Source organism: Mytilus trossulus, chromosome 3 (genome assembly GCF_036588685.1).
Source record: "Mytilus trossulus isolate FHL-02 chromosome 3, PNRI_Mtr1.1.1.hap1, whole genome shotgun sequence".
Lineage (NCBI taxonomy): Eukaryota > Metazoa > Mollusca > Bivalvia > Mytilida > Mytilidae > Mytilus > Mytilus trossulus.
The window spans coordinates 28956415-28969430 of NC_086375.1; the positions used below are offsets into that span (position 1 = coordinate 28956415).

The window sequence follows — 13016 nt, forward strand, 5'->3', positions numbered from 1 at the left end:
TTTCCTGCTAATAACAGTTAAGCAAAACTATCCATACTTGCTGCTTTTTTATGCTTCTGTCCTTAGTGAGGTGCCTTTTATTCAGTAGTTGTCGTTTGTTTGTGTGGTTCTCGTTTCTTATATAGATTAGACCGTTGTAATTTAATGTGTTTGAATTGTTTTACACTAGTAATTTCGGGCCCTTTATATTTTGCTGATCGGTTTGAGCTAATGTTCATTGTTTAAGGGTGTACTTTGACATACATTCTTAACTTTAAAATAAAACAAGGTTTAATCCACCATTTTCTACATTTGAAAATGCCTTTACCAAGTCAGGAATATGACTCTTCTTGCCCATTCGTATTTTATGTGTTTTGTTATTTGACTTTGCATTGTGATTATGGACTTTCCGATTGGATTTTCCTCTGAGCTCAGTATTTTTGTGATTTTACTTGTTTGTCACCTAGATGGAGAGTTGTCTCATTGGCAAAAATTATCAAAGGTACCAGGATTATTATATAATACGCCAAACGCGCGTTTCGTCCAAATAGGACTCATCGTTGACGCTTAGATCAAAATAGTTATAAAGCCAAACAAGTAAAACATGTACAAAGTTGAAGAGCATTGAGGACCCAACATTCCAAAAATTGCGCCAAATACGGCTAAGGTAATATATGCCTGGGAATAGAAAATCCTTCGTTTTTCGAGAAACAATTTTAAGTGACGTAAACAGGAAATTTACAAAAATGACCATATAATTGATATTCATGTTAACACCGAATACAACACAAGTGCTGACTACTGGGTTGGAGAAAGCTGATGCTAAATGGATGTTTATGTGGATATTGTCGTTCCCAATACTGACAGGTACGTCCAGTTTGTGTCAAACTTATTCGACCTTTGTATTCTGTACCCTTTGCAGATTTTCGACATTCTGAAATATGTATGAATTACATTGAAAATGGTTGAGGCAGTAGTACAACGACATACCAAATAAAGTTTAAAGATCAACAAACTTTAAAAGTTTTCTTAACCAGTTAAACAGGAGCTGATGCATATGGATAGGTTAACTACGGTCTATAACTTTCACATAACTGGCTGTTTCATAGCATGCTAATTAAAAAGAAGACTATGTGACAAGATTGCCAATAGTACAACTCTTAACCAGAGACCAAATCAGAGACGTTAGAGATGTTAGGTCTTTGATAATGATCAACGCATATACCACACATCAAACTATCTAAGTATGTACTCGTTAATGATGATTGTAAGAAATGTTATAACTGGGTGGTTAACAAAGAAATAAGGATAAATCACTTTTGAAATTATTTTTTCAAACACTGCATTCATTTTCTAGAAGTTGTTTTAGACGGTCAACGAATTAAATACACTCTTGCGTATTTCAAAGTTCAAATAAAACCAAGTTTTTGGTTGGGGTTGTGTTGTTTTTTCTGTAGTTTTCTTTGCCCTGTGTACTATTATATGTCTGTTTGCCTTTTTCATCGTTAACCATGGCGATGTCAGTTTATTTTCTGTCTATGAGTTTGAATGTCCCTCTTGTATCTTTTGTCCCTCTTCTATGATTGTTCTTTGATCTTTTTGGTTCTTTTTCCCCCTTTATACTTATCCTCTCCTTTTATGAAAAAAACTCACCATCTACATCCTCTGGATCCTCGGGTGCTTTGAATAAAAAATAGAAATGCACTGTTTATTAATTCTAATTTCAAATGGTAATTCAAAACATTTATTTAAAATATGCACAATAGAAATGTTTAACTTTTGATATTTTGTTAATTTTTTGGTAAGTGGTTGATTCTTTCCCTCGTATGAATCATTTAACGTGATAAAATATTACCGTATAGCGGGTTATTTTCGCGGGGTGTAATTTTTCGCTTATTTTCGCGGATAGAACAAAATCGCCAAAATAAATTCCGCCAATTTAAAGTGTACATGCAAAGGTATTGATAAAAGTTTCGAAACCGCCAAAATAATAACCGCAAAAATATTTCGTATACCTTATTCAATGAAAATCGCGAAATTTTACACCCGCGAAAATAACCCGCTATACGGTAATATATTCAATTATCAGGTCATCAACTTTACTCAAGCATAGTTTCCTAAGAACTTAATGTTTTTAGATAAGTTAGTACATTATGTAACTAGAATTTGTACTAAGTTTTTGGTTTACAAGTAACATCACCCTATCGTTTCTGAAGAGAAATAAATAATCAAAATAAGCATCTTGTGCTGTGAAATACTTATTGTTTTATGTAATCGTTTCTCAAATTCTTCATGGTTTGTATTACACCTTACTTTATCAAGGTATTAGAACAAACAAGGCAAAAAAAAATTAGAACAAACAAGGCAAAGTTAGCGGTTATGTCAACTCACCACATTTATGTATAGCACAATATTCTCTTTCAGTGTAAGGATCCTCTGTATAACACCACGGTCTCGAAGAACCATCAAAATTTCTGCAGTAATTTTCAGAATCTTTTCCATCAAGAAAGAATGCATGTGTATGTGGATATTGTTGGTCCCATCTCTGACAATTCTTTCCAGTTTCGGTTTTACTCCATTTTCCAATATAGTCTTCGCCCTTTTCCGTGTTGCGACATTCTAAAAAATCCAAATATTTTTCAAACTATTTTTTTATTTACAGAATCAAACGTCGAACCTATATACTTTAATAAGTTATTGCAGTGTAGGTTGAACATTCACTATTATTATTGGTTTTACAGCCATACATTGGAAATAAGTAAATGATTGCTTAAAATAAGTTACATCATAATTATGGGGTCGCCTTACATTAAGGCGCCACAATAAAACATGTTGTCAAGGTTAGGCATATATTCACATTTTCTGAACTTATTATGAAAAACATAATGATTAGTTATGGAATCATAATGAAATTGTATGACCAAATAACCCAAAATGTATCCCTTCAATTGCAGTGTACTTTTACAGTAGTAAGCAAATAATAAAAACATACAGGAACTTGACTTCTGGATGTCATTATTTTTCTAGTGCAGCCACAATTATGTCCCAAGTTTTTGCCGATACAAGAGACTATCAACTTGTCATGCACTGTAAATCTTCTTGATATACAACTTAGGGGAATTTTGCCTTACATTAACATAACCAAAAAAATGTCAGAAACCTGAAAAACTTACCTTCAGGAGGGGGAAGTATTGGAACACGATTCCCTGTGAAATAAAAAAAAAAGCATGTCATACTTTCATAACAACTTGAGCAAAAATTCGTAAACCAGCAATTACTTATGATTAAATCATGAAGAAATTAAAAGTTCTGAAATTTTGTTCAGAACGAAACTATCAAGGTATTGAAACATTTGCAGGAGAAAGATGTCAACAAAAGTTTTAATGTTTTCAAATTTACATATACGCTAAATTAGATGGATTCTTTTTAATGTAAAACACTTTTAAGTTATTTTTACATGGAATGTTTACCACGAAGAAAACTCACATTTTTGACAACTCTCTGCAAGTACAAAATGTATCTCACAGCAAATTGGGTACATTTTATATCGATTTGAAAAGTATATGATAGACACTACCTTGCATGAGACTATTAAACTAGAGGCTCCAAAGAGCCTGTGTCGCTCACCTTGGTCTATGAATATTAAACAAAGGAAGCAGATGGATTCATGACAAAATTGTGTTTTGGTGATGGTGATGTGTTTGTAAATCTTACTTTACTAGTCTTGCTGCTTACATTAACTCTATCTATAATGAACTTGGCCCAGTAGTTTCAGTGGAAAATGTTAATACAAATTTACAAATTTTATGAAAATTGTTAAAAATTGACTATAAAGGACAATAACTCCTTAGGGGGTCAATTGACCATTTCGGTCATGTTGATTTATTTGTAAATCTTACTTTGCTGAACATAATTGCTGTTTACAGTTTATCTCTATCTATAATAAAATTTAAGATAATAACCAAAAACAGCAAAATTTCCTTAAAATTACCGATTCAGGGGCAGCAACCCAACAATGGGTTGTCAGATTCATCTGAAAATTATAGGGCAGATAGATCTTGATATGATTAATAAATTAACCCCATGTTGGATTTGCTCTAAATGCTTTGGTTTTTGAGTTATAAGTCAAAAACTGCATTTAACCCCTATGTTCTATTTTTAGCTGTGGCAGCCATCTTGATTTGATAGTCGGGTCACCGGACACATTTTTAAAACTAGATACCCCAAAGATGATTATTGCCAAGTCTGGATTAATTTGGCCCAGTAGTTTCAGAGGAGAAGATTTTTGTAAAAGATAACTAAGATTTACGAAAAATGGTTAAAAATTGACTATAAAGGGCAATAACTCCTAAACGGGTCAACTGACCATTTCGGTCATGTTGACTTATTTGTAAATCCTACTTTGCTAAACATTATTGCTGTTTACAGTTTATCTCTATCTATAATAATATTCAAGATAATAACCAAAAACTGCAAAATTTCCACAAAATTACCAATTCAGGGGCAGCAACCCAACAATGGGTTGACCGATTCATCTGAAAATTTCAGGGCAGATAGATCTTGACCTGATAAACATTTTTACCCCATGTCAGATTTCCTCTAAATGCTTTGGTTTTTGAGTTATAAGCCAAAAACTGCATTTTACCCCTATGTTCTATTTTTAGCCGTGGCGGCCATCTTGATTAGTTGACCGGGTCACGCCACACATTTTTAAAACTAGATACCCTAATGATGATTGTGGCCAAGTCTGGATTAATTTGGCCCAGTAGTTTCAGAGGAGAAGATTTTTGTAAAAGATAACTAAGATTTACGAAAAATGGTTAAAAATTGACTATAAAGGGCAATAACTCCTAAACGGGTCAACTGACAATTTTGGTCATGTTGACTTATTTGTAAATCCTACTTTGCTAAACATTATTGCTGTTTACAGTTTATCTCTATCTATAATAATATTCAAGATAATAACCAAAAACTGCAAAATTTCCACAAAATTACCAATTCAGGGGCAGCAACCCAACAATGGGTTGACCGATTCATCTGAAAATTTCAGGGCAGATAGATCTTGACCTGATAAACATTTTTACCCCATGTCAGATTTCCTCTAAATGCTTTGGTTTTTGAGTTATAAGCCAAAAACTGCATTTTACCCCTATGTTCTATTTTTAGCCGTGGCGGCCATCTTGGTTGATTGACCGGGTCACGCCACACATTTTTTAAACTAGATACCCCAATGATGATTGTGGCCAAGTTTGGTTCAATTTGGCCCAGTAGTTTCAGAGGAGAAGATTTTTGTAAAAGTTAACGACGACGGACGACGGACGACAGACGACGGACGACGGACGACGGACGACGGACGCCGGACGCAAAGTGATGGGAAAAGCTCACTTGGCCCTTCGGGCCAGGTGAGCTAAAAAGTTGCGCTGAAAATGATTGATATTAGTTTAATTTTGTTTTAGAAAAGTATCGGGTTTTTTTCTTTATTTTCTTTTCAAATGTTTTTTTTCATGCTTGATCTCAAGTTTATCTGAAAAATGTTATTCAAACCTGGGCTGTGTATGAATACTGGTATCATGTGTTTAACCTTTGCGATGAGTATAATGTATGAATAAAGAGGAAAGTATATAAAAAAAATTGATCATCTTAGATTCTTAAATGACAACATACTTGGAGTTAAGCAAACTTTTATTTTTTCCCGGCAGTTCTCTTTGGTCCATATTGTCACTCCATAGAAACCATATGTAACACCAAATGTGCAAGACGGATTGTCCTCGCCACTTTTAAGTTCAATATAATTAATTCTCTCAGCATTTGGAACAATACATTCCGTTCTGTGTTCACGATCTGAATGACATGCCATTATTACCATATCACCACACGGTGGTTTAGGTGCACCTGTAATATTTCGAAAGTCATATATGTAAACGACTGCGGAATATGAAAGAGGAGCGAAAGATACTAGAGGGACTTTCAAACTCATAGAAAAGAAAAAATAAACTGAAAACGGCATGGTTAAAAATGAAAAAGACAAACAGATAAACGATAGTACATAGGACATAACGGTCAATCGTGATTACTCTGAAATCAATTCGATTGTAATTGTAAGTTTCATCTATATCGATATACAAAGAGAGGTTCCAGCATCTGCATCAGCTTTGATTATATTTACCAGCTATAGGCGATTGGTGCATCATATATGTTACATAAAATTGTATAGTTTGCAATTCCGTTCAATATTATAAAACTGTTTCCTGCTTTTGATTACGATTTCAAATAGTCATGTTTCGATGGGAGACTTTAATTCCCATTTATGATGTCGAGAATTATCCTGTACGATGTGTTTGAAACTGATGTAATAGAAAGAACATAAAAAGGGGAACACATGTCATAATTTTGTAAAATCAAATAAGGTATCAATCTTGACTGATTTCTATAACAATCACAGATGGCTTACATATACCAGATACACGATGTAGATTAAAACCAAAAAATAAACACATCATAAGCACACGAGAAAAACATAGTAAGAACTGAGCCAGCCTTAGATAAGTGTGATGAGCATGATGAAATATTTTGTTATCCGAAAAAAGAGTAAAACATACGTGAAAAAGGTCGAAGTTATTTATCTAAGACTATTTAAGACTACTTGCCACAAATAGGAATTCTACAAAATTCCCAACGTTTCCTGCTATCTGTTGTATAACACCATGGCCGTAGTTCATTGTCCATATTTCTACAGTAGTTTTTGGCATCCCTTACATTCGATTTGCTGTGACGGTGCGGTGTTTGTTTATTCCAAGCCTGACATGTTCGTCCTGATTCTGTCGTACTCATTCGTCCATTGTAGTCGTTTCCCCTTGCATTTTTGAGACATTCTTTAACTTCTGAAATTGTATTTTAGACTTAACATTCTTTAAAACCATAACTATTATATGACTACAACAGCTACTAATGTACGACACGTTCTAACAACACGTCAGCTGAAAGGTAAGGCGATGAGACTAATATGTGAATGAATACTGCAGTATTCTGGCCTAGAAGAAAAAGCAGGACGATGCAGAAAATAGTTGTGTGAAAAAGATAAAGCAAATTAAACATACTATCAGGAGGTGAAAAGAAAAATTCAATCCAAAAAACATATCCTCCTCCTCAGCTCCTATTAGTAGAACAACAAAACAAAGTTATATAAAAAAAAACGCTAATGAATGTCAACATTTGTATGCACCTGTCCTAAGTCAAGAGCTTGTTCACTTGTTGTCGTTTTTTTATGGGGAACAAATGTGTTTAACGTTTCTTGTTTTTTTTAATTTAAATTAGATCGTTGGTTTGCCTGTTTGAATTGTTTTAAACTAGTACAAAGGGCCTTAATAGTTTGCTATTCGATGTGAACCCATGCTCTGCATTAAAGGCCAGGTTTGACCTATAATTGTTTAGTTTATACGATGGAGAGTTGTCACTAATAACGTAGTTTCTTGTTACTATCAGCATGGTCTCCAATATTAAACTGTTTTCAATCTTGAAACGTCATCGATTCAAAATTATCGCCAAATGCCAAATATCTCAAGAATATGTTAGCATGTTCTGCAGAGTTTTGTGGCATTCATTGCGATTTTATTCATGCTTTAATATAATTATATGTGATGGTAATCGATTTTGAAACGCTGACAATTAGTAATTTACCTTCACATAATGTTTTTGGATGACCAGCATATCCCCTTTTACATCGACAATATTTCCTCGCGACACATACTGCGTTCACTCCGCAGCTATCAGCATTACATCGCTCTATAAAAAAGTCTTGACATTATAACCATGATAACGCTCTGTGTAAAACATTTTACTCTATGCAATATAATTTAAAACCTGTTTGATTTGAAAAAAAATCTTTTAATCTCTTTCACTCTTCTTTACAATACAAAACTGTTTTACTTAACCAAATGAATAATCATCTAAGAAATACCTGTTGACTTTATTATGCATATGCATCTATTATTCGTTCATCAGAATATTATTATATTGTTTTCAAAATATGACTTTAAATGTCACTATGGTATCTTTCGCCTCTCTAAAGAAATCTTTTCTTGATTGACTCACATGTATGATCTTAAATCATTTGTATTTCAACAATGAAGATATAGTTGAAAAAAGAAATACATGATTAGTAACACATAACGCAACTTGAGATAAAATGACAGAGACTATCAATGGAAAATCAAATTAAATGTTGTTTTGTTTTTGCGCCAGCCTCTCATGTTGCAAATGAGTTCCAAATGGAAAAGTTGAAATCATCCCTTCGTCAATTTTACGGATGTCATCACGAGTTGGTTGACCGTTATGGAATAACCGTTTCACAAATGATATCGGATATGTTCCTTACGTCGTAACTACAATCTCCTTCCCTTTCATGAATTTGACCTACCGAATTAGAGTATTTACCGGATTTGTAATCACATAAGCAACACGACGGGTGCCGCATGTGAAGCAGGATCTGCTTACCCTTCCGGAGCACCTGAGATCACCCCTAGTTTTTGGTGGGGGTCGTGTTGCTTATTCTTTTTATACATGTTGTGTCATGTGTACTATTGTTTTTCTGATTGTCTTTTTCATTTTTAGCCTGTGCGTTGTTAGTTTATTTTAGATTTATGAGTTTGACTGTCCCTTTGGTATCTTTCGTCCCTATTTTCCCTTTGCAACGTGTTCGGCGGTCTTATACATTTTGCTTTGAATATACGTTTTCTATGTAAACATCTTAGTGTATAAATAAGATCAATAGGAAATGAAGTACAACTGCAAAGAAAACGATTGTCAACTAAAAAATATGGATATGGGCAATAGTTTATCACCGTGATGCATTTATTATTTGCAATAGACAAAACCTATGTCTCACGGTATTCTGTAATGGGCAATACTGAATGCAAAAAATATATGCATACGTAACAATTAAAGAAAACAAATCATTACAATAAGAACAGATCATTAAAAGCCGTTTGATTTAGGGCAGACACATAAGGAGAATGACTTTCTTACGCATTATTGTGAGAAAATACAATGGCTTCTATAATTATATCTTTAATATGGATTCAAATATCTACTCGTCCATGCTCCTTGTTTAATATTAGTTCGATTATTATAAGAAACATTTAGTAACTTTAAATGTTGTTTGGGTTGCATCATGTTGTTAGATATTCAGCGTCAATATAATATTGTTGCACCTTAAGGATGAAGTTGAAATTTCAATCACATTATAACCTAATAATATCATGCTGAGCCACTTACTTTTACACGTTCCTAGTTTTGTCCTGAAGGAACCTTTATTGCATCTGCATTTCCCCTTAAAGCACCTTTCATTGATCCTACATTTTCGTTTACATCCTACAAAGAGCACAAAAAAATTGAAAAATATATAATTTCTTTTTTTTCCGTTTTAACATTTCCTTAGAGTTCAGTATTTAAGTGCTTTTACATTTTTTGTTTAACAATATGTTGCATTGTATCTCGATTTTAGCACGTAGATTAAATGCCATAATGTAAAGTATGTTGCATATTGAAGACTTTGTATCTTATCATATTAAGTGTATATGGTTGATGATAATATGTAAATACATTTTGTTTATTTCATAAGAACATTTGCAATTAAATAACCCAAAACTCAGGCACACATTAATTCATCCCTTTGTCGCAGTCAACCTTTCCAAAGACGAATTAAGTTAAATAAGGTACAAATAATGTTCTTTGGCGCGCCGGGAGGTATGCAGATCCTGTTTTACAGTTGGCACCCGTCATGTGGCTCAAGTTAAAACAAGCCTTGTAATGAATCAACGAATACGGTCGATCATATTCATGGAAAAAGAGACGGAAATGAAGTGACGATTTAATAAATACATATCTGCTATCAGCAATGAATCGGTTGAACGAACTTGTGTAATATCGTCCATATAATTAACGAAGGACACCACAATTAACTGGTTTAGTAGATTCCTCGTGAACAATAACGCTATATCATGGAAATCCGTATAGGAAAAGCAAAAATGCATTGCTTAAATGTTATCAGGTACCAGGATTTATAATAATAAATATCATTTAATACGCCTACATAAGACTCATCAGTGATGCTCAGATCAAAATAGATTTAAAGTTAAAAAAAGTACATAGTTGAAGAGCATTCTGGACCCAAAATTCTGAAGAGTTTTGCCAGATAAGGCTTAGATCATCTATTCCTTGGATAAGAAAAGTTTTCATCAAAACAACCTTTATGCTTTTGAGTGTCAATTCTAGAAAAAAAATATAATTTAAACCTATCCATTTTTTTCAGTGACCATAGTAAATATACCTTTTGGTTTGCATTTCCCACGGAAACTACAAACAAATCCACTCTTACACTTTGGTTTGCATGGTGTCTTTGCTAAAAAGTATAAATTAAGATTTAATTATTTAAAAACACAACAAAACATAAGCATGCAATAACGTGTGTTAATCATCATAGTATATATTGGGATTCCATGTTATAATTTCTTTATATATTTTTTATTGATTAACGAGGCACTTACTTTTACATTGTCCTAGTTTTGTTCTCACTAAACCTTTGTTGCATCTACATTTTCCTCTGAAACATCTTTCATTGATCTTACATGTTCGTTTACACCCTGAAAGCACGAAATAATGAGATTATAATAATCGTTTACCCAAACGAGCTTGTTTACATATAAATGTCAGCCCTTAGTTAAGTTGTCATGTATTTTGTGCATCGTATCTAATGACATATCTCTCTTTACGGTATATACACCTAGAGAAATGATATTATGAAAAAAACGTAAGTTATATATATGTCCCGAACCATACGCGTATGGTCATGACCATATGCGTACACTCATATGGTCCGACCTTACGCTTATGGTCGGACCATACGAGTATAATACTTGTTTGGTTTGGCCGGACCATATGAGTATTTGGACCATATAGGTTTTTTTTCAAATTACATTATACACGTTTCAATAATACAAAAACTTTATCTAAAAAAACAGTTATAGTTACATAACAGTTTATTAATTTTATAATCAAAAACAACGTAAAAACTAATAATAGTTATCATAAGTACCAGGATTCTAATTTACTACGCCAGACGCGCGTTTCGTCTAAATAAGACTCACCAGTGACGCTCAGATCAAAATAGTTAAAAAGCCAAATAAATACAGAGTTGATGAGTATTGAGGATCCAAAATTCCAAAAAGTTGTGCCAAATACGGCTAAGGTAATCTACTCCTGGTGTAAGAAAATCCTTAGTTATTCGAAAAATTCAAAGTTTTGTAAACAGAAAATTTATAAAAATGACCATATAATTGATATTCATGTCAACACCGAAGTGCTGACTACTGGGCTGGTGATACCCCCGGGGACGAAACGTCCACCAGCAGTGGCATCGACCCAGTGGTGTAAATAGTTATCAAAAGTACCAGGATTCTAATTTTATACGCCAGACGCGCGTTTCGTCTAAATAAGACTCATCAGTGACGCTCAGATCAAAATAGTTAAAAAAGCCAAATAAATATAAACATAATTCTATTTATTTTAATGACAACAATATAATTTAAACCTTTCCATTTTTTTTCAGTGACCATAGTACATATACCTTTTGGTTTGCATTTCCCACGGAAACTACAAACAAATCCACTCTTACACTTTGGTTTGCATGGTGTCTTTGCTAAAAAGTATAAATTAAGATTTAATTATTTAAAAACACAACAAAACATAAGCATGCAATAACGTGTGTTAATCATCATAGTATATATTGGGATTCCATGTTATAATTTCTTTATATATTTTTTATTGATTAACGAGGCACTTACTTTTACATTGTCCTAGTTTTGTTCTCACTAAACCTTTGTTGCATCTACATTTTCCTCTGAAACATCTTTCATTGATCTTACATGTTCGTTTACACCCTGAAAGCACGAAATAATGAGATTATAATAATCGTTTACCCAAACGAGCTTGTTTACATATAAATGTCAGCCCTTAGTTAAGTTGTCATGTATTTTGTGCATCGTATCTAATGACATATCTCTCTGTACGGTATATACACCTAGAGAAATGATATTATGAAAAAAAAGTGAGTTATATATATGTCCCGAACCATACGCGTATGGTCATGACCATATGCGTACACTCATATGGTCCGACCTTACGCTTATGGTCGGACCATACGAGTATAATACTTGTTTGGTTTGGCCGGACCATATGAGTATTTGGACCATATAGGTTTTTTTTCAAATTACATTATACACGTTCCAATAATACAAAAACTTTATCTAAAAAAACAGTTATAGTTACATAACAGTTTATTAATTTTATAATCCAAAAACAACGTAAAAACTAATAATAGTTATCAAAAGTACCATGATTCTAATTTTATACGCCAGACGCGCGTTTCGTCTAAATAAGACTCATCGGTGACGCTCAGATCAAAATAGTTAAAAAGCCAAATAAATACAAAGTTGATGAGTATTGAGGATCCAAAATTCCAAAAAGTTGTGCCAAATACGGCTAAGGTAATCTACTCTTGGTGTAAGAAAATCCTTAGTTTTTCGAAAAATTCAAAGTTTTGTAAACAGAAAATTTATAAAAATGACCATATAATTGATATTCATGTCAACACCGAAGTGCTGACTACTGGGCTGGTGATACCCTCGGGGACGAAACGTCCACCAGCAGTGGCATCGACCCAGTGGTGTAAATAGTTATCAAAAGTACCAGGATTCTTATTTTATACGCCAGACGCGCGTTTCGTCTAAATAAGACTCATCAGTGACGCTCAGATCAAAATAGTTAAAAAGCCAAATAAATATAAACATAATTCTATTTATTTTAATGACAACAATATAATTTAAACCTATCCATTTTTTTCAGTGACCATAGTAAATATACCTTTTGGTTTGCATTTCCCACGGAAACTACAAACAAATCCACTCTTACACTTTGGTTTGCATGGTGTCTTTGCTAAAAAGTATAAATTAAGATTTAATTATTTAAAAACACAACAAAAC

At 33.2% G+C, this 13016-nt stretch overlaps 1 protein-coding gene across 1 annotated transcript in view; it reads right to left on the bottom strand.

Annotated features, from left to right (window-relative positions):
• Positions 1-749: 749 nt before the first annotated feature.
• LOC134710626 (zonadhesin-like) overlaps positions 750-13016 on the bottom strand; it is a 58361-nt gene continuing 46094 nt past the window's right edge. Inside the window, exons 48-60 of the mRNA XM_063571008.1 lie at positions 12898-12969; positions 11820-11915; positions 11603-11674; positions 10524-10619; positions 10307-10378; positions 9253-9348; positions 7657-7761; positions 6627-6860; positions 5644-5871; positions 3153-3185; positions 2371-2598; positions 1633-1659; positions 750-913 (exon numbers count right to left, since the gene is read on the bottom strand). Coding sequence (XP_063427078.1) covers positions 750-913; positions 1633-1659; positions 2371-2598; positions 3153-3185; positions 5644-5871; positions 6627-6860; positions 7657-7761; positions 9253-9348; positions 10307-10378; positions 10524-10619; positions 11603-11674; positions 11820-11915; positions 12898-12969 — 1523 coding nt within the window. The remainder of the gene's footprint in view (positions 914-1632; positions 1660-2370; positions 2599-3152; positions 3186-5643; positions 5872-6626; positions 6861-7656; positions 7762-9252; positions 9349-10306; positions 10379-10523; positions 10620-11602; positions 11675-11819; positions 11916-12897; positions 12970-13016) is intronic.